The following is a 20653-nucleotide window of genomic DNA, read 5'->3' on the forward strand; positions in this document are numbered from 1 at the left end:
GGTTGAAAATTCCAATATTTCTCTGTCTGTACAGCCTCCCTGTGATGGTTTTGCCTGTTAGAACAACAGGGTTTAGGGACTTCAGGAAAAAATCCCAAATTATGTCATTTTTACCGCTGCCCATCATCCTGGAACAGCATCACTGCAGCTGAATTTTGGTTGATATTTCTGTAATAAAAAGGTACCAACATCTCAGGAATTCCTCCCAGCCCAGTGATCACTGACCCTCTGCTATTCTGGATTCCTGCTCGTTTCTTTCCAAGGTTTCAATTAAAAAATAAGCAGCAATGTGACATTACAAACCAGGATTTACTGCACAAACAGCAAAGCAACTTACGAATAAATCCTGCTGAATGTGTTTTCCCACAAAGTAAATGCACTGAAAACCAGAATGAAAACGTGGAGGGGATTTATCCTGGATTTATTGGTGGAACACAAATCAGGGAGCTGGTGTTTGAGGGATGTTTTGGTGTGGGGCTCACAGGAAAAGGGGAAGCAGCAGAGTTTAATGACACCACACTTGAGGTGCATGTAGGGAAATAATAATAATTGTAAAACCTCATAAATGGCTCCAAAGCTTAATAAAAATCTTAATAGATCTTAATAAATACGCAGGAAATTTATAATGGAACCACAAGGAAAACACTTCAACTGCCCCAAAATCCAGCCTGGTTTTGTTCACATGCAAAACAAGTCTGAAAACACAATTCCTGTGAGTTCTGTATTTCCCTTTCCACACCAAAAAAGACAATCCTAAAATACCCCTTCAGAATGCCATGAAAAGAAGCCAAAAATCTCCACCATCCACCAACCCCTCCACTCGTTAGGGATGTATTTGGAATTAGGAGAATTTCCATGTTTTTTGGACAGTGTTATTACCCTTAAAAGAGTTGGATTTGTTTCAGTCCTGCCCAAAGCTGCCTTGCTAAGCCCTGGCAGCACAAGAGGAGCTGCTGGGGTGCAATAATCGGCTGTTCCCTATTCCCGTGCTCCCGAAATCCCCTGAATTTAGGAAGTTGGGAGGATTTTGGGCTCACACACTCCCTCTGCCGGCCCCTGCCAAGCCCTGGATTCCGATTATCCTCACCTCAGCTTCTCCCTGCTCCATCTGCGAGCCCCAAAACCTGGAATAACCCCATGGCAAGCAAATAAAAGGCTGGAAAATCGAGTTTTTTCCAAGGAAAAGGGCAGCTGCTCTTCCTGGTGTAACATCTGCTGTAGGAGGATGAACTTTAAACAATAAAAACACTTATCCAAACCTACTCAGGATGATTTATTGGCAAGGATTCCTGATTGGGAATGCTGAGCAAACACTGGGAGATCCTGGGAATTGCTGTCAGCCTTTCCTTCGTCAGGAGAGCACAGGAGCACATCAGGAGTTGGAAAACTGGGAGAATTGTTTGGACAGCCTGTGAGAGTGCCACAGCATTTCCAGAGTTCTACAACACCTGGAACTTCCCAAAGTCACTGAAATGGGTTCATGCACACAAACGAAGGGAATTTCTAATAGAACTGTGAGGAGAATACAGCCACTGACAAATCCAGCTCGCTCCTGCTCATCTGAAAAATCAGCCTGAAAACACAGCTCCTGTAAATTCTGGATTTCCATCCAGCCCAATGTCCGTGTCCAGGTCCAACTGCCCGGGCGGAATAACCAAATGAAAGATGTGGAAATGTCTTAGGAAAGGGTTTGACACCAAAACAAACACCATCCAAAGCATACTGGATGCCTCAATTCCTGATTTTCTGACAGGTAAAGGAGAGGGAGAAACAGGATTAAATCCACAGGGAATCCCGGCACAGGGAGGTGTGAGGGGCTGGGAACAGCACCCACAAACCACCAGGCACACCCCAGCCACAACTGAGCCACAACAGGAAAACACAAGCCAGGGATTCCACTGGAAACAGATTTAATGAGTCTGACCCACCCAAGGGGCTGGAGGAGAGGATTTGCTGCAGTTTCCACTCATTTGAGTGGAATAAATGAGAGCATTTGTTCTTGTTTTGTACAGGATTTTCTTATTCCTCAGCTAAGGGGAAAGGCAATGCAGGGAGAAGCAGAAGCACTGGATATTGGGGATGAGGAAAGCAGGAGCTCTCCTTCCATCCTTTGTGCTGTGCTTCAAGCCTGGCTGTTTAGGGAGCCTAAATATCAAACACTGAGAAAGAGACGACAAAAAAGCGCAGTCAAATCCATAATATGTGAGTCAGCAAACAAAAATTCAGGGAAATTGTGCAAATTTCAAGTTCATCTCTACCATTCAATGACAAAATGAGCTCCCCAAGGTGTTCCTTTGTTACCATCCTGTCACCCCGACAAGGAGCATTAACCAGCACTGATCCGAGCAGGACGGAGCAATTCCCTCATCATCACATCCAGGAACCCTGGGGTCCAGAGCATCCAGGAATCCTGTCCAGAGCAGCCACAGCATCCCCTGTGCCCCTCCTGAGACACGAGTCTGGGAGGTTTCAGGAATTCCCAGCAGCTGTTGGGACTGGGGAAGAAAACACCCGGCCCAACAGCAGCTCTGGGAAGAGCAGGATGGATCAAAGGCAGCCGCTCGGAGGAACTGACTGCAGAAATTCCACAGTGGATGAGCGATGCTGCACCTGGTTCTCTCCTTCCAGGTGTTCTGGGCAGGTGGCAAAAGGCTCCAGCACCAGGGACAAGAAAAGGCAGCGATTCTCACGGCCAGCCCCTTCCCTGGAAGCTCAGCACAAGGATAACTGCACCCAGAAGGTTCACGAGCCTCTTTTAAAGCACAAATAAATCACACTGCAGGCTCTCCAGAGTGACAAAACCCCAGCTGGAATGATTAACCGTGTCCCAGATTCCCTGCGCTGAGAAGTCTGGGGAGGGACAGCTCTTCCTGCAGCCAGCCCAACTTCACACCCAGGTTCTGACATTTCTGAGCTGCTTTTTACCCAGAAAACCCCAAACCACTCCTCAAACCAGAGATGATCTTCTGCTCACTGAAACCTAACGGGAGTCAAAATCATGGGATGGTTTGGGTTAGAAAGGACCTTAAAACTCATCCCATTCCCTGCCATGGACAGGGACACCTTCTAGATTTGCTCCAAGCCTCATCCACCCTGGCCTGGAAAGAAAAGCTCCAAATAAATAAAAGCAGCTCTGCCAACTTACCTGAAGCCTCAAATTATGAAAAAACTTGCACAAGACATAACGAGGCAGGGAAATACTTCCAAAGAATTCTGGAAGCCAGGGAGAGATGCAGTGCATTGGAATTGCCAGTTGCTGGTGCCTGAACTGCATCCATGTTTCCCTTGGGGGGAAAATGAGGATTCTCAGTCACAGATGTTGCAGTGGGAGTTCAGTAAGCAAATACAAATATTTAAAGATTGCCATAGAAATGGGGGAGAGAACACAGTCCAGAGCAGCTCCTGAAACAGCAAATTCCCAATGGGAAGTGCCCTGATTCCTGCAGGTTGCTCGACACGAGCCGCGATTTTCACGTGGATGTGTCACCCCTGCTCTGCTTTGATCCAGCAACGCAGGCGAGTTCAAAAGGAATTCTGACCTGGATTTCCCAACTCCATCACAAGCTGTGCTGGCTGCTCCTGGCAGCACAGCCTGGATACTGCTGGGGACAGCCCAGAGAGACGCCAGCGGCACCGCTCGGGGTGGGAAACGCGCTCTGAAAGGAGAAACAGCCCTGGAGAAACGGCCCTGGAGAAAAACCACTGGAGAAACAGCCCTGGAGAAAAACCCCTGGAGAAACAGCCCTGGAGAAAAACCCCTGGAGAAACAGCCCTGGAGAAAAACCCCTGGAGAAAAACCCCTGGAGAAAAACCCCTGGAGAAACAGCTCTGGAGAAAAACCCCTGGAGAAACGGCCCTGGAGAAAAACCCCTGGAGAAACGGCCCTGGAGAAAAACCCCTGGAGAAAAACCCCTGGAGAAAAACCCCTCGAGAAAAACCCCTCGAGAAACAGCCCTGGAGAAAAACCCCCGGAGAAACAGCCCTGGAGAAAAACCCCTGGAGAAACAGCCCTGGAGAAAAACCCCTGGAGAAACGGCCCTGGAGAAATACCCCTGGAGAAAAACCACTGGAGAAAAACCCCTGGAGAAAAACCCCTGGAGAAACAGCCCTGGAAAAACAGCCCTAGAGAGACAGCCCTGGAGAAAAACCCCTAGAGAAACACCAGCACTTCCCAGAGGCCTCTTTCCAGCTTTTATCCGCATCTGGGCCAAACCTGGCTCCAGCTCCAACACCTTTCCTAAGCCCTCACAGCCATCTCCAGGTGATGCTGCCTTCCCCAAGTCAAAGCCCGAAGCTTACCCACCTCCAGCCTCAGGAAAATCCTGAATGGATGTTTTCCAACACAGCCTGCCCTGACGGAACACACAGGGAAAAATCACTTCCCTTGGAGGCGCAGCTCTGTTTACACAGAGAGTGGGAAGCCTTTTCCAGCAGCCCTCGCTCACATCCTGTGGAAGTGGCTGGGGTGGAAGCGGGCTGTGCCCAAAGCCAGCGCCTCCTGGAAGCCCTGGGAACAGAACTCCAGGGATCAGCCGCGTGCTGGGAATGCACAACCAGCCCATCCATCCCCAGCTCTCACTCCAAACCTGCCGCCGCTGGCACTCCCGGCAGATGTGCAGACTGCTGCATGCCTTACATTTCCTGGGATTAAGGATGGGATGAGCACCGCATCCCAGCTCTCCCTGGGAGCAAACACCTCTCCAGAAGGTGATGCAGAGGCTGAAATCCCCAAATCAAAGGTCACACACATTCAGCAGTGGGAATAAACCAACCCCACCTTCATTCCAAGCCCAGGCAGGGCAGGAACACGTGTCCTGTGGGTGAGCTTCCTTCAGGGGCTGCTCCTGCAGCCAAACGCAGCGAAAAACGGAGTCCCAGGCAATAAACTCGAAATAAAATTCAAAATTGTACACGCTGCCTGTAAAAACCCATGAGAGAAAATGATAAAACCGTCCAGAGCCTTTCCGAATCCGAGAGCTTCACCTGCCACCCTGGAACAGCAATGCTGCCTGGGTGGAGTCACCTGTCAGGGAAAACTCCAGGGAGCACAGCAGGAAAAACACGCACAAACATCCCTGCTATGCCAAAACAACCATGGGATGTGGCTCTGCCGCCACCTGAGCATGGAGACGCACAGCTCCCGGAGAACAGGATGGAATCCAACGTGACGGAACAGCACCGTGTGCGAGACAGCCACCACCCTGCCCTGGAAAAGTGTCTGGGTTGGACGGGGCTTGGAGAGACCTGGGATAGGGGAAAACGTCCCTGCCCACGGCAGGGATGGTCTGTAAAGCCCCTCCAACCCAAACCCCTCTGGATTCTATGAAACAGCTGGAATTCTGCCCAAGATTTTGCTCTCTTCTCTCCCGCTCGTGACACCAAGGAAATACCAAGCCCAGGGGGACATAACCCAAGGGGAAAATCCCGGTTTTCAGCCTTTCTCTGGCATCAGCATAAGGAAAAGGAAGGAGAGATGGTGGTGGGAACACCCAGGGCGGTGGGAATGAGGAAATCTCCCACTCTGGCCCTTGATCTCCAGAAGGGCCAAGCCCCGGCTGCAGGGGCTATGCCGCGATATAAAGCACTTTGTCAGGACAGCGCAGCATCGCCCCCGAGCCTCAGCTTCCCTGGGAGGCTCCGCTCGTGGGGAAAGGTCCTTCCCACCCAGGGCACGGATTTAGGTCAAGCAGCTCCTCCAAGAGAATTCACTGCAATTCCCGTCCCTCTCAGCCAAGGGAAGAGTTCCAGCTGCTGACCCGAGCCGGCTCCCAGCGATGATTAAAGCACAATCGGCATTCCCGGCCATCCCGGGGTTATCTCCCGTCCCAGTTCCACACACGAGCACTCCCGACTCCCCTTTTGTTCCTGCACCGAGCGTTCCTCGGAGATCAGCCCATTAACACCGAAACACCCCGGCTCCTCCTGCCCCGCTGCAAAACCCGAGTGGAAAGCGCGAGTGGAGAATCCAAGAGGTTCGGGAGGATGAGCTAATCCTCCTGCCGAGCCCTGCAGCGGCTGCTCAGCCCAGCCCCGCCGTGCCAAGAACAGATCCCACCAACGCCGTTCCCAAAGCCCCGAGCGCACACAATGGGGCAGCGACACCCCAAAGCCCCCGGGGGAGCCGAGCTGGGCACCTCGGCTGCTGCCAGGACAGAAATCGAGGGATTCACACACACACATACACACAGAGACACACACGGACCCAGGGGAGATGCGGATTCGCACAGAGAACAAGCGCAGACTGAGCCTCACCTTTGTTTTCACACGTACCCAAGGCGAGCTGAGGTTTTGGGGGCACCCCCAGCCATGTCTGCCCCCCAAAGAGCCTTGCCTCCCCCCTTAAAACCATATTTCCCCCCAAAAAAAGCTGTTTTCTCCCCCTAAATGCCCTATTTTCTCCCCAAAAAAGCCATTTCCACTCCCCACTGCCAGCCTGTGTCCTGGCACTACCCCATGCCAGCACTGAATTTTGGGGAAACAGGGCTTTTCGGGGAAAAATGGGACTTTTTTTTCTCTTTTTTGGGGGGGCGGGAGGGGAGAATATGGCTTTTTTTTTTTTTTAATATGTTTTTTACGGGGCAAACGTGCCTTTTAGAGGGGAAAACATGGCAATTTTGGCGAAATCATGGCTTTTAGGAAGGAAAACAGAGATCTTACGAGAGAAGGATGGCTTTTTGGGGGAAACACGAGGTTTTCTGGGGAAACATGGCTTTTAGGGAGAACACATGGCTTTTCTGGGGAAACACGAGGTTTTTGGGGAAATGTCTTTTTTGCGGGGAAACACGGATTTTTTTTGGGGGGGGGGAAGAAACATTGTTTTCGGGGGGGAAGCTTGGCTCTTTGGAAAGGAACCACGGCTTTTTTTAGGGGGAAACAAAGCTTTCAGAGGGACAGGCTTTGCTTTCTCCCCGCCCTGAGGGAGCCCCCGGGGCCGCCTTCCCCTCGAACCCCGGAGCTGGGAAGGGGCTTCCCCCCGCCCAGAAAGGGCTACAACCCCTTTACAACCCCCTGCCCTCCGCAGCGACCCCCAAACCGCTGGAGGAGCTGGGACAGGGGCTCCCCTCACCCTCCACCCTCAAATGTGGCCCCCTCCACAGCAGGCCTGTCCCGCCCCGAGGGGCCCGTCCCGCCGCTCCGCTCCCCGGGGAAGGGCCCCGCCCGGGGAAGCCGCACGGCGGGGTCGCTCTCACCTGCCGCCGGGCCGAGCCGGGCCGGGCCGGGGCCTCAGGGCTGCGGGCGGCGGGGCCGCTGCGTCGCCCAGGTGACGGCTCCGACCGGCGCCGCCATCTTCCCTCCCCGCCCTCCCGCCGCTGCCCCGGCCGCGCCGGCCGCGCACCGCGCAGGCGCGGGGGGCCGCTCCCGGCATCACGTGATGCTGGGGATGGGTGGGGTTCTGCTGCCGCCATGATGGGAAGGTCAAGCCATCGCTCTGTGGCGCAGCCCTGGGGCCGCCATTCCTCGGTGCTGCTGCCGCCATGTTGGGGAGGTCGGCGCTGAGGCGAAGGTGCCAGGGTGGGTCCCGTTCCTTGTCCCGCTCCCTCCTGGTTTCCCTCCCTCACCCTCAGCCCCGGGAGGCACGGCTGGGGCACGGGGACCCGCTCTGCCTGCAGCGGTGCCCCTCAGCACCTGCTGCAGCCCCTCCATGTCCCTGCGTATCCCTCAGAGAGCTGGAGCCTGTGAGGGCTCAGCGGGAAGGTGTGGTGTGACCCGTTCCTGGAGGGCTGCGGTGCCTCTCTTCCCATGGAGGTGAGGAAAAGAGGGAGTGGAGCCCATTCCATGGGGCAGCATCCCTGTGCGGGGCTGTGCTTTGGCATCAGATGCGGCTGGCGGGTTGTGTGGGGACGTTATTCTCATATACGTGTTGAATAAATACAATCACTGCCCCCCCTTCCCACAGAGCCACATCCCGCATGGAGGAGCCTGCTCAGCCTGTGCCCGTGCCCTGACCGAGGGGATGCTCCAGAAGCCTCACGGAGAGCCTGGATTGCCGGGGAGAAGCCACGGGATGTGTCCCAGGTGCTTTGTGGAGGGCTGGGGTAACCTGGGGGGAGCCATGGGGTTGTCCTCCAGCAGATGAGAACTCTTGGGTTGTGACACAGCCATCAGTGCTGCGGTCCCAATGGATCCCACCGAGATTTTTGGGATGCTCGGGGTCAAACATGGCTGGGAAGGGGATTTCTTACAGCAGGATGGAAGGAAACGTCCAAGAGAACGCCGCTGGAAGGGATCGAGCCAACCATGCCAGGCACAAACTCGGTTCCTGTTACCTTCTGGAAAAACCCCAGAGGATGGGCACAAACAGCCCCAGGCTGCTTCAAGTTTTCCTCCATGGGCAGCATTCCTAAGGAGGGGAAACACCATCTCTCACCCCACTGAGCTGCCAAAAAGAGCTGAAATCCAAGGATTTAATGTTCCCGAAGCACTGCACAACCCCCAAATCCTCTCCAACATTTCCACCTTGGATAAACAGCCCCCCAAAATCCACCTGTAGGGGTGTCCGGGGGTTTCCTACCCAGATTTTGGGCTTAGCAGAGGAGTGGGAGACTCAGGGTCAGGGCAGACCACAGGGATCAGGAATTATTTTAGCTGGAGGTTTATTGTGATATTTTTTTAGGAGTACAGTCGCCATCTGCCGGCAAACTCTGGCTCTTGGGTGGGAATTTGGGGGAAAAGTTAAGGATTTAAGGGCAGGTTCTGTAGCTCCCTGTGTGAAAATTGGGGTTTTATTAAGATGCTGAAGGGGCAGTTAATTTTTAAGCAGGGAAGAGGAAACACAAATCCCACCCAAAAACCTTTGTATGGCTCGGAGCTCAAAGGAGAACATTGGAGTGGTGAATATCTTGGATATAAATGAGAAAGGCTTAAGAAATTACAGAGTCTTGGGGAATTTTTGATGTTTCTGGAGGCTGGAGCCTTATCCTTGTGCTCTGAAAGAGCAGCTTTGGGCTTAAATGAAGAGGCAGAAATTGGAGGATGGACACCTGGATTTCTGCAGGAGGGACCAGAGGTTGGATTGGTGGCTGAAATAGCCTAAATTTGGGAAGAGATTTGTCCAATAACCCAAAACTGGGGGAAGACGCCTCAAAATTAAGAGAAAACAACCTAAAACTAAGAGAAGAGACACAAAAATCACGGGAAAACAAAACTATAGAAAAACAAACCGAAAAAAATACTCCAAAATTAAGAGAAAACACCCCAAAAAACAAGGAAAAACACCTCAAAATTAAGGGAAAACTCCTCAAAATTGTGGGAAAACACACAAAAATTGAAGGCAAAGGCCTCAAAACGAAAACACGCCCAAACTAAGGGAAAACAGCTCAAAATTTAAGTAAAACACCGAAACAAACACCTGCCCTGAGCCTGGTCCTCCGGGCCGCCGGGGGGCGCCGCGGCCCCGCCGCCGCTTCCCGCCCTTTCCGCGCGCTGCGCGTGCGTTGCCGGGCGCGGGCCGGCGGGCGGCGCGCGCATGCGCGGGGCGCGGGCCCGGCGGCGGACGGGAATTAAAATGGAAGATGAGGAGGTCGCGGAGAGCTGGGAGGAGGCGGCCGACAGCGGGGTGAGGGCGGCGGCGCAGGGCCGCGCGGCTGGCTGGGGGCGCCGGGGGGGCGCGGGCGGGGGCGCGGCGCTGCCTGAGGAGGCGGCGGGACGCGTCCGGCGGCGCGGCCGCCCCGCGGCGCTGCTAGGCCTCTTAAGGGGACCGCGGCCTCGCTCGGCGTGGGGAGACTGCGGGCCGCCCCCAGCCCCGCTGCTCGCCCGTTTTTCGGTCCCACATCAGGTCCCTCCTTGGAGCAGCTCCCTGCCCGTTCTCCGTGTGCTCCTCGGTGTGCGAACCGCAGCTGGGCTCGGCAGGGCTGCGGCAGCGGGGGCTCAGCGGGGTCGCGGCCCAGCCCCGCCCCGCGCAAGGCTCCGGTGCCCGGGGGGGTGAAGCAGGAGGGGGAGGGCGGCGAGCAGAGCCAAAATGTGCGTGGTGGTGATCCCTGCGGGGCTCTGGGGACACAGCGGGGCTGCGGGCGCGCACCCGAACGCCTTTTCCCCCTTGATCGGAGCGTGCTCGGGCAGAACGGGGAGAGTCCGAGCTGGGTCCCCGCTGTAAGAGCGGCTCAGGAGCTGGAATTGGCATCGTGTCTGTCACGCTGAGAGACCCCGAGGATTTGTGTGTGCTGTGCTTGCAAATACAGGGACTGTTTTAGCAGGAGTGTGGGCGGGTGCTCTGCGGGGTGTTCGCAGGGAAAGGAAACTCCGCCAGGCAATCTCTGCTTTTAATGAGTTCCCCGGGCTCCTTGAGGATCAGAGGGCAGAAGGAGCTCCGGACAGGGCCTCGCTGAGGATTCTGAACGGGACTGTGGGCAAGGGATTGGATTACACCTGGCCAGAGCCAGGGGAGCAAAACAGAGCCTTGTAACTCAATGCCCGAGAGGGGCCAGTGCCAGGCTGGCAGCGGAGCCGGGGGCTGTGCCCAGCCTCGTGCCCGGTGGTGGAGTTAATTCCAGCACTCTGAAACCGCTCCATGAAGGGACACGGCTGGAGCCCCGGGACCTGATGACTGTGGCCTTGAGTAATGGTTTAAAATGGTTCTGCTGCTCCAGTCCTGCCGTGCAGCATCGTCCCAGTTTGTCCTTCCTGCTGGTACCTCTCAGGTGCTTTTCCTTAGAAGGAAACGTCTCTGTCACTTATCCTTTCTCACGCTCTTTTCCAGTCCAAACTGCTGGGAATTCGTGCTCATAACCTCAGTAGTGCTTGTGCTGGTGGGCAGGGAGATTCCTTGGGGAATCACAGAATTGATTGGAAAAGCCCTCCAGGAGTATTGAATGCTCAATGCCCACCTTGTGCCACATCCAGCCCTTCCTTGGACACCTCCAGGGATGGGCACTCCAAACCTGGGCAGCCCCTGCCAAGGCCTGAGCTCCCTTTCCATGGGGAAATTCCTGCTGCTGTCCACCCTGAGCCTCCCCTGGCCCAGCCTGAGGCCGTTCCCTCTCCTCCTGTCCCTGGGAGCAGAGCCCGACCCCCCCGGCTGTCCCCTCCTGTCAGGGACTTGTGCAGAGTCAGAAATTCCCCCTGAGCCTCCTTTTCTCCAGGCTGAGCCCCTTCCCAGCTCCCTCAGCCTCTCCCTGTAGGCCTGGCAGGAGGAGCAGCTGCTGTTGCAGTTGTTGGGCTCTGGATGCCTGTGGGAGCAGTTGGAGGGGCGTGGGAAGTGAGCTGCCTGTGCAGGGTGGGAGAGGGGGCAGGAGTGGGGGATTTCACTCCATGCCTGGCAGGAAGGAGCCCTGGAGCTGCTGGTGGTGCCTGCAGGAAGTGGGATGCTGAGCAGGATACAGCGCAGGAGAGCCCAGCCTCCTCTTGTCCCGTGGTTCCTGTGGTCCTGATGGACTCTGGTGCAGCTGGGGACATTCCAGTGCCCCAAAGTCACAGCTACAGGAGGCAGGACACGTTGCCTGTGTCCCAGCATGTACCTGTTCAGTATTCCTCCCACAGGGTTCTCCTTGGGAAAGCAAATACACCAGATTTTTAGTTCTGGGGATTTTTGTTTGTAGTTTCTGGTGAGGGTGAAAACTTCTGCTCAAGGCCTGAAGGATGGTTTGTCAGCAAGAGACAGCTCTGGGCTGAGCAGAGATCCCTTGGCCTCGTAATTAAAATCCATTTTATTTCTCTGTTGCAGCTCTCCCAGATCAGGCACCAGGAAAATCTCATTAGGTTGAAGAAAACCCCCAAAAAACCTGACACATCTGCTTGGGTTTGGTCACTCAAGGAGCTGTAAAACGAATCCTCCAGTGGTTGTTTAGGTGTTTAACACAGCCTCTGTTTGTCTCTTGGTTTTGTGCCATCAGAATTGCCCTGAAAACGGAGCAGCTCCTTGGGAATGTGCCACCCCTGAGTGACCACCACGGTGCCCTCTGTTCTGGCAGTGTCCCCTCTCCCAGGAATCCCGGGGCCACGGGGTGCAGCAGAGCTCTGTGGGGGCTCTGGACCCCTGTCACCTCCCTGGTGTCTCATTAGAGCCCTGGAGTGTCTGTGGGATGGGGAGGTTTTGCTTGTCTGGGATTAGGGATGGAAAACCAGGGTGTGAGTAACATGTGAACTGTCTGAGTTTGGAGTAAGGGCTTCAAAGGCCAGTCTGGGGCAGAATGCACACATGGGCCTTAATTCCTGGTTTGTTTTTGTGTTGTGTGGCCCAGCTGGAATCGCAAATGAGAGGTCAGTTGGTGACACTCAGGTCTGTTTACCTGGTTAAAGCAGTAATTAAAGGCTAGATGGGAAGCTGGGCTCCAGAACTGGAGTGTGTCCATGGTCACGGGTGATCCTCGGCTTGGAATCGGTGCTTGATAGATGGACTCATTGGTTATTCCTTTGCCAACTGAAATGTGAGTGTGTCAGAGCCTTAAGAGTTGATTTCAGGTCAGAATCTCTTTCAGCTTCATCCCAAGGGGAGAGACAGCTCTGTTCTCTGCCCTGTGAGCAGGGACAGGACTGAGGGAAGGGCTGGAGCTGTGCCAGGGGGGTTTAGGTTGGAGATCAGGAAAGTCTCTTCCCCCAGAGGTGCTGGCACTGCCCAGGCTCCCCAGGGAATGGGCACGGCCCCGAGGCTGCCAGAGCTGCAGCAGGGTTTGGACAGGGTGGCTTTGCTGGGGTGTCTGTGCAGGGCCAGGGGCTGGACTCTGATCCCTGGGGGTCCCTGCAGCTCAAATATTACTCTGGCAATCCAAAACAGGTTAAAAAAATCATGGAATTAATCTCCTTGTGTGTCTTTTTCACCCTGGAGTTTGCAGATTCCCAGCTGTGCCTCAGCAGTCCCCCCAGGAAGGGAGAACCTGCCCCATGCCCCAGTTGGGCCACTCCAGGAGGATGGGAGCAGCCAAAGGCTGGCCATGGACTTTGTCCCTGCCTGGGGGTTGTGTCACAGCGCTCAGGGAGCACAGGTCACCTGAGGTGGCACCTGTCTGTCACCTCAGTGAACCTGTGAGGCTCAGGTGGGTGTCACCTGCCAGCAAAGGCTCCAGGTCACCAGATCTGAGGGTTTCAGCTCCTGTCACTGGGACTTGCTGAATGGGAGTGAAGTCCAGCAGAGTCAGAAGGGAAATGTTTTGGAGTGTGACGCTGTGACCTCCCTCTGCTAATGACTGCTGTGGTCACAGTAACGAGCTTGGGGTGTGCAGGAGCTGTGTCCACAAGGAAAACTGGGTTTTGGTGTCAGGGCTGGGAGGGTCACAGAATCCCAGAATGGTTTGTGTTGGAGGGATCTTAAATCTCATTCCACGTCCAGCCAGGGGCAGGGACACTTTCCATTATCCCAGGCTGCTCCAAGCCCTGTCCAGCCTGGCCTTGGGCACTTCCAGGGATCCAGGAGCAGCCCCAGCTGCTCTGGGCACCCGGGGCTGGGGCAGCTCTGCAGGTGGGGTCTCACCTGGGCAGGGCAGAGGGGCAGGATCCCCCCTCTCCTGCTGCCATAGTGCTGGGATCAGCCCAGGATGGATTTGGACTTCCCACACCAAAAAGATTCTGGGCAAACCTTTGCAGTATTCTGGTTTTGCTTGGCAATGTGCCTCCGTCCCACGGGGGCTCTGCAGGGCCATCCCTCCCTGAAGGACACGTTCCTGGGGTGCTGAGGGTCTCCAGCTCACCAGGAACACCCCCAAGGTAGCAGCTTTATGGCTGGGCTGGCTTTTAGGGTGGCTTTTAGGATGCCAGGCCACAGGAACGTGGGATCTGAGCAGCCCCTTTGTGTCTGCATTCAGGGGTGGGTTGTGGATCCTGTTTCCTTCAGGGTAGGGGTAGGAAGGATGGCGGTGCTGGGGCTGGAGCTCAGTTTCCATGACGTCTTTGTCCACAAACGCAGCCTAAATGTCAGAGAACAGAGTCTCCTTCAGGCTGTTTGTTTGGGTGCTGTTTGGCATCCACAAATAATAGCCCTAAAAATAGGTGGGTGACATTCCTTGCTAATCTTTGGGGAGGGGGTTTTGTGCAGGGATGTGAACCAGGTTTAGTTTTTGGAGATGGGTTTGTCAGGGAAGGGGGAGCTGGAAGAGCCCCTCAGGTGATGGATGGCTGGGGTTTGTCCACAGTGACCTGTCCAGGTCCTCGGATGCCAAATCCAGCTGCCTCTGCAGACAGCTCATGCCTGTGGTGCTTGTAGTGCCTCTGGCGCTTGCCCTCCAAGTCAGTTCCTAATTTTACCTCCTTACCCAGCCGGTGACAGCGTGACACAGCAGAGGAGAGGGAATGACATCAGCAGACGGATGGATCAGTGCAGAGCGGCAGCAGGGATTTGATTTTAATTAAAAATGAGCAGTGCCAAGGTGGTTCTGCTTTTAAATTGGTGGAGTGATCCCTGTCACGAGCTGTGAGGCTGCTCAAGGCTGGGGCTGTCTCTGCACGTGGTGTTCGAACCCTCCATTCCTACAATTCCAAACATCCTGGTAATAAACACTGAGCTTCCTGGAAAATGCAGCAGCAGTCCCTGTGTTTGAAAGAGAACACAATTTCTGACACCCCGAGTGCTGTGCGGGGCGGGGAGCTGCTTTTGGCCATCTATTTCAACACAAAAGGAGACTTTTTCTACCCAAAAGTCCAGTGGATGTCTGGAGGCAGCTGGAATCCCCTCAGCAGGAATTCTGTGGATGCTGCAGGACTGACAGTTGTTGGGATGGGTGGGAGGGGTTGGTTTATGTTATTCGGCCAAGATCCCTGCGTGTGGAGGATGTTCTGCAGAGAGCACAGTGCTTCCATCAGCTGCTGAGGCTGGAATTCAGGGAATGTTTTAGCTGCTCCCGGCTTTGCTCCTCGTGCCAGCCTGGTGTGGGCACAGGCAGGGGCTGGGAAAACTGAAAATGTGCTTTCAAGAAAGACCACGATGTCACCTGAGCTGGCTCAGCGAGGAGCCAACCCCTTCCCCTGAGCTGGGCTTCCATTGTTTGCCACCAGCTGCTCCGCAGCATCTCCATCCTCACTGGCTGTCCTCCTGCAGCCTGTCCCCGTGCCTCTCTCAGAGGGCAGGAGGCAGCTCAGACACGTTTTCCTCCCTCCTGAGCAGCGCTGGACTCCCTCCCAGGCCCCTTGAAGAGGAAGGAAGCTGCAGGTGTTTGCCCTCCCCGGGAGGCTCTGGCTGAGACCTGCCTTGTGAAGCTCTGCCTGGTTTTGTTACCTCCCAGGACAGGGCTGGGCAGGAAACTCAGCCTCCCACCCACCTTTTATCTTCCTGAAATGATTTATTCCCTTCTAGGTGGAGGCTGCCGTGGCCTGCATGACCAACATCCAGCACTGTGGTTTGGCATCTTGTAGTGACTTGTGCTCCTTCTCTGCTCACAGGGGCAGGGAATTTCTGTCCCATTCCTTTCCTGAGCTGTGCCTGCTCTGTTTCCTCATGGAAAACACGGGAAAAAAAACATGGAAAGCATGGGGAAGCAGCCAGGCCTCAAAGCAGAGCAGCTGCCTCCTGCCAGAAGTTTGGAATTTCTTTCTGTGGTGCCAGTTATCAGCTGGCTAAACTAGGACACTCTCAGGTAGCATTCCCCCCTCTTCCTTGATGATTAAATCAAACACAAAAAGCTGTTTTGGAGAGGATCTAAAAATCCCGGTGGGCCTGGGGCAGGTCAGCTGCAGGAGGGTTGAAACCTGCCTTGGTTCTCCTTAGCCGAGATTCTCTGCGTAACCGCTCCGGTTGCAACACCCGGCCGCCTTTGCTGAGCTGGATCCCAGCCTCGGGCAGAGGCTGACACGCTCAAAGCCCGGCTTTGTCAGCGATGAACGCGTCTCTCCGCGCTGGGTGCCGCGGCAGCAGCGTGTGGAGCAGCACAGGGAGGATCCCAGCCTGTGTGTGGGGCAGGGCAGGGATTTCTCCACGCAGGAATGTGGCCCTGCCAGCCAGCCCTGCCCGTGGGCTCGGCTCCCCCCGGGAATATCGAGCTGGTGGATCGCTGGAATGGCGCCTGAGGATCGCCCCGGCCGCTGCTCCCGTGCCCCGCAGGTCTGGCCTGGTCCCCACCTGGATCTGGGAATGCCTTGCTGGGCAATCCCGTGGGGTTTCGCCCTCAGAGGTGGTGTTCTGCCAGCTGAAGGGATTAAAATGAGCGCCCCACGCCTTGCTCTGGGTGTATGCTCACCAAACACTCGTGCTGGTTTTGCTTTTCTCATGGGTTATCCACGGTGGCTTTGCTTTTCCCTGCCTCTTGGTTCCCAATTCGTCCTCAGGTGGAATCACACTTCCCCCTTTACAGATCAGTGTTTGGGAGAGTGGAATTAAATGTGCGCCCAGACAGGCTCAAACTCCGACCTCCAAGCTGAGATTGGTCTTCATTTTATTAAAAACCTTGTGATTTTTACTTTTCTCTCCTTCTTTTCAAGGAAATAGACAGACGGTTGGAAAAGAAGCTGAAGATCACACAGAAGGAAAGGTAAAATCCTGATTTTCCTGAGGTGCTGTCGGACAGCCCAGGGAGTGGGAACAGTGAGGAAACAGCTTGGAACGGAGCGGGGTTGGAGTTGGGAAATAGGGAATCGCTGTCTCCGTGTCCCTTGGGAGCCGTGTCGGGGCAGCAGAGAGCTGCTGAGAGCTCCTCCAGGCTGGGTGCAGCTGCAGCCCGGGGGAAGCGCGGTAAGAAAGAGGCACTTTTCACTGGAATGGGTCAGTCAGGTAATGCCAGCTCCTGCCTCTGGACTGACTCGCTGTGTCTTGCATCAGGGAGAACTTCTTTTCCTGCTTCCTTTGGGTCTAGGCAAGGGCTGTGTTATTTTCTCCTGCTAGAAATGTTTTTAATCACTGCTGACAAGTCCTTTGTTGTTGGGGTTTTTTTTCCCCCTCTTTGGTTATTGGAGAGTCATGGGGTTTGTCCTCTGGGAGTTCCACGCAGAAAAGGGACTATAAAACCTTCAGATGGTGAGCTGGGGCCAAGGCTGGCTCCGAGCAGTGAAATGGCAGGCTGGCTGTCCTGCTGAGAGGAGCCCTGGAAATCCTTGCAGGGAATGAAATCAAGGTGCTTTCCCAACATCTTCAACTAGAAATGCTAAAATTAAAACTAAACCAGTGTCTGCTCCCTTTCCTTCAGTAGAGTTTGATGGTGTCAGACATAGCAGGGACTGATTTTCCATCCTGCTGTAGTTTAGAGTTACAGCTATGACGAGGTCTTTAATTATTCCTTAATCACAGGAGCACCCCGTGAGCGTGAGGAATTCACACACCAGGCAGAAATCCCGCGTGGAAAACAAGCACCAACCCCATGTTTTTGTTCCCAGCAGCAGAAAGTCCAAATCTCCTCCCAAAGTGCCGATTGTGATCCAGGACGACAGCCTTCCCGCGGGGCCCCCGCCCCAGATCCGCATCCTCAAGCGTCCCACGAGCAACGGCGTCCTCAGCAACCCCAACTCGGCCAGCCGCCCCGCCTTCCCCGTCAAATCGCTGGCGCAGCGCGAGGCCGAGTACGCCGAGGCCAGGAAACGCATCCTGGGCAGCGCCAGCCCCGAGGAGGAGCAGGAGAAGCCCATCCTGGACAGGTGAGAGCAGCCCCGTGGCTCCTGGGGGATTCCTGCCTGGTGCTGCTGGGGATGGGTGGGCTCCTTGGGGGGCGCAGAGAGAGGAGGGCTCTGTTAGAGCCTCAGCCACGTGGGAGTGAGGGGAAGTGCCATAAATCCTGGAATCATTGAGGCTGGAAAAGTCCTCCGGGATCACAGAGTTCAGCCAGTGACTGGCACTGCTGTGTTTGCCACCGAGCGTGTCCCCAGGTGCCACATCCGTGTGCCTTTGGGACACTTCCAGGGATCCAGGCTTCTCTGGGTGACCTGTGCCAGGCCCTCACAGGGAGGAATTCCTTCCCAACATCCAATCCATTCCTGCCCTCTGGCAGAGGGAATCTATTCCCCCTTGGCCTCTTGTCCAGGGTCCCTCTGTCTTTCCTGCTGGTCCCTTCAGGCACTGCAAGGCCACGGTTGGGTCACCCCAGGGGTTCTCTGTTGCAGGCTGAGCAATCTCAGTCCCCTCAGCCTCAACTCCCAGCAGAGCTGCTCCATCCCCCTGATCACCCCAGCAGGCTCCTTCGGACTTGTTCCATGTCCTTCCTGTGCTGGGGATCCCAGAGCACACCACAGCATTCCTGGGGGTGCAGGGGTTTCCTGGAGGCACTGGGAATTGTACACCTCATTCCCTCCCCTTGCTCCCCGTGTCCCTGCAGCCCCAGCTGTGTCCCTGCAGCCTCAGCTGTGTCCCCTCTCCCCCGCAGCCCCAGCTGTGTCCCCACAAGCCCAGCTGTGTCCCCGCAGCCCCAGCTGTGTCCCCACAAGCCCCAGCTGTGTCCCCTCTCCCCCGCACTCCCAGCTGTGTCCCCGCACTCCCAGCTGTGTCCCCACAAGCCCCAGCTGTGTCCCTGAAGCCCCAGCTGTGTCCCCACGAGCCCCAGCTGTGTCCCCACAAGCCCCAGCTGTGTCCCTGCAGCCCCAGCTGTGTCCCCACAAGCCCAGCTGTGTCCCCACAAGCTCAGCTGTGTCCCCGCAGCCCCAGCTGTGTCCCCGCAGCCCCAGCTGTGTCCCCGCAGCCCCAGCTGTGTCCCCACAAGCCCCAGCTGTGTCCCCACAAGCCCAACTGTGCCCCTCTCCCCACAGACCCCCGCGGATCTCGCAGCCTGAGGACACCAGGCAGCCCAACAACGTGATCCGGCAGCCGCTGGGCCCCGATGGCTCGCAGGGCTTCAAGCAGCGCAGATAGAGGCGGAGGCGCCGTTCCGCCGGCACGGACACACGGACCCGGGCCAGGGCACGTCCCGGGGTGATTTGCACTGTGACCCTTTTTTGCTCTGCCCACTGTGACCTTGAGCCCCACGCACTGTGAGCTCCCCTCTGCACCCACTGTGAGCGGCGATCCCGGCAGGGCTGTCCCAGGGGGCCGCAGGGGCCGTGCCGGACCTGGCCGGGCGCGGGGAGTCGTGTGTGTCCCGCTCGGGTCGGAGCGAGCGCCAGCAATAACGTTTGTTGTACTCCAAACCTGGCATTTAAGGATAAAAAAAAAAAAAAAAAAAAAAAAAAAATAAGATGGGAAGCCTCCCCAGCCACGCATGTTGTCCTCATCACTTCCAGAATGAGTTCTGTTTGCAAGGATTTTAGGTTCTTTCATTTGGTTTTCTGTTTGTTTTCTGTATCTTGGATGGGCAGAGTGCATGGGAAGGGTTTGAGCCGTTTGTTTGAATCCAGAGAGGTAGCTGAGTGTTCCGGAGGGAATTCCAATGGATTTCCATGAATGTGATGGCTTGGGGAGGACAAGCTCACGCTCTCCTTCTCCATTTCCACTGCCATGGAAGCGAACTCCTGGATCCCCCCAGGTACCTCGGAATTGGACCCAGTTCACATCTCACTCCTGTTAAAGCTTGGCTCCGATTCCCTGCTGGCTTTGAGGAAAAGCTTAAAATACATCTTTTTGGGTTCTCTTGTACGTGGGGAGGAGGGAATGCAGAGGGACCCTGTGAAAATGCCTGCTGTCCGGCCACAGAGGGCTGGGCAGTGAAGAATTGGGAGATGTGAGGAGGAGGAGAGGCTCTGGCGCCGCTCCAGCCGTGCCACCGGGCAGTGGGATATCCCGAGGGCCCGGCCCCGGCGGCGCACGGACAGTACGAGCCCTCCTGCAACGGCAGAACCGGGAACCAGAGCAGCCTTGGAGAAAGCCTGGACGATCCCTCGGTGTCCCGGGAGGCAGCGAGGCCTCGGGGAAGGGATGGTCCTGCCCCGGCTCCCGGGAAGAGGACGGGGAGGCTGCTGCTCCCCAGGGACGGAGCCGAGGATCACTCGATATCAAGGGATTGGATGAACACTAAATGCTCTTCCTGGAGGGGCCAGAACCTGGAATTCCTGGTGGTTCCTGCCGGATTCTTCAAGGGGGAACGAGCCGATCTTGCTGTGCACGGAAAGCCCCGTGCGGAAACGCGGCTGAAATCCCACAGAAACGGGAGAACGGAAACTACCTGTGTATCCAAGAGATCCACCTGAACCTTCCTGAGCTGCTTTGGGGTGGGCTGGGATTCCCCAGGGATCCCCCCTGGGATCCCGCTGACTTTTGGGGGATCTCATCCACCCGCTCAGCCCGGGGGCCGGGATGAGCTCCGGGAGGGAGCGGGAGGGAGAAGGACGTCAGCAATAACCGTAGTCACTGCGCCTTTCCTTAATTATTCCTACAACTAGCATCGAATAGCCAAAAACCTCCCCAAATCCAGCGGATTTCTGGTGTGGCCACATCGCTGCCTCCTCCGCGTCCGGCACCGAAATCCCCCTTTTCCAGCACTGGAAAATCTCCTTCTCCCGGCCGTTCCTGCCGCATCCCGGTGCCAGGACACATCCCGCCCGCGGGCAGGGCTCGGCGGTGTTCCTGTGGGAAGCGCCTTCATCCCGAGGAGGGGGAGGATGAAACCGCGTGTTTCCAACCCACCCCCCCCCCCCCAAAAAAAAAAAACCACAAAAAACCACGTGCGCTGGAAAGAAAACGTTTTATAAATTGTATTTTAAATAAATGTCTTTAAACTTTTCACGGCGTTACGGCTCTCTCCTTTTACCCCCCTGTGGGCCAGGGGTGGTTTTGTGGTGGCAGGGGTGTAAAAAACCACCAGGAAGGTAAAATCTGGGAGCTTTTGCCCATAATTGTGCTGGTTTTAACCAATATCAGGGGATTTTAACCCGTTTTTAGGGT

General features: G+C 55.7%; 2 protein-coding genes across 8 annotated transcripts in view; one reads left to right on the forward strand and one right to left on the reverse strand.

Moving 5' to 3' along the window:
* Nucleotides 1-7321, reverse strand: part of FBXO42 (F-box protein 42) — a 37209-nt gene extending 29888 nt beyond the window's left edge. Inside the window, exon 1 of one of the 2 annotated variants that reach the window (XM_005528239.3) lies at nt 7191-7321. The gene's annotated coding sequence lies outside the window, so the exon portion shown is untranslated. Of the gene's footprint in view, nt 1-3145; nt 3271-7190 lie in introns of those variants that run through there. The other variant, XM_014257266.2, reaches the window with a different exon arrangement.
* Nucleotides 7322-7460: 139 nt separating this feature from the next.
* SZRD1 (SUZ RNA binding domain containing 1) lies at nt 7461-20491 on the forward strand. 6 transcript variants are annotated; one of them, XM_088066510.1, is made up of 5 exons: nt 7461-7512; nt 7898-8016; nt 16339-16388; nt 17227-17484; nt 18586-20491. In XM_088066510.1, the coding sequence occupies exons 1-5, from the start codon at nt 7476-7478 to the stop codon at nt 18686-18688; spliced, it is 567 nt and encodes a 188-aa protein (XP_087922636.1). In that variant the 5' UTR covers nt 7461-7475; the 3' UTR covers nt 18689-20491. The 6 variants fall into 6 exon arrangements, with proteins under 6 accessions (XP_087922636.1, XP_087922637.1, XP_014112742.1 ...); XM_088066511.1 differs by having other exon boundaries at nt 17230-17484; XM_014257269.2 differs by lacking the exons at nt 7461-7512; nt 7898-8016 and adding exons at nt 14648-15073; nt 15218-15961.
* The last annotated feature ends 162 nt before the right edge of the window (nt 20492-20653 follow it).

The sequence above is a fragment of the Pseudopodoces humilis genome, chromosome 24 (genome assembly GCF_049639895.1).
Source record: "Pseudopodoces humilis isolate 2021_Gansu_Grassland_sample_001 chromosome 24, ASM4963989v1, whole genome shotgun sequence".
Taxonomy (NCBI): Eukaryota; Metazoa; Chordata; class Aves; order Passeriformes; family Paridae; genus Pseudopodoces; species Pseudopodoces humilis.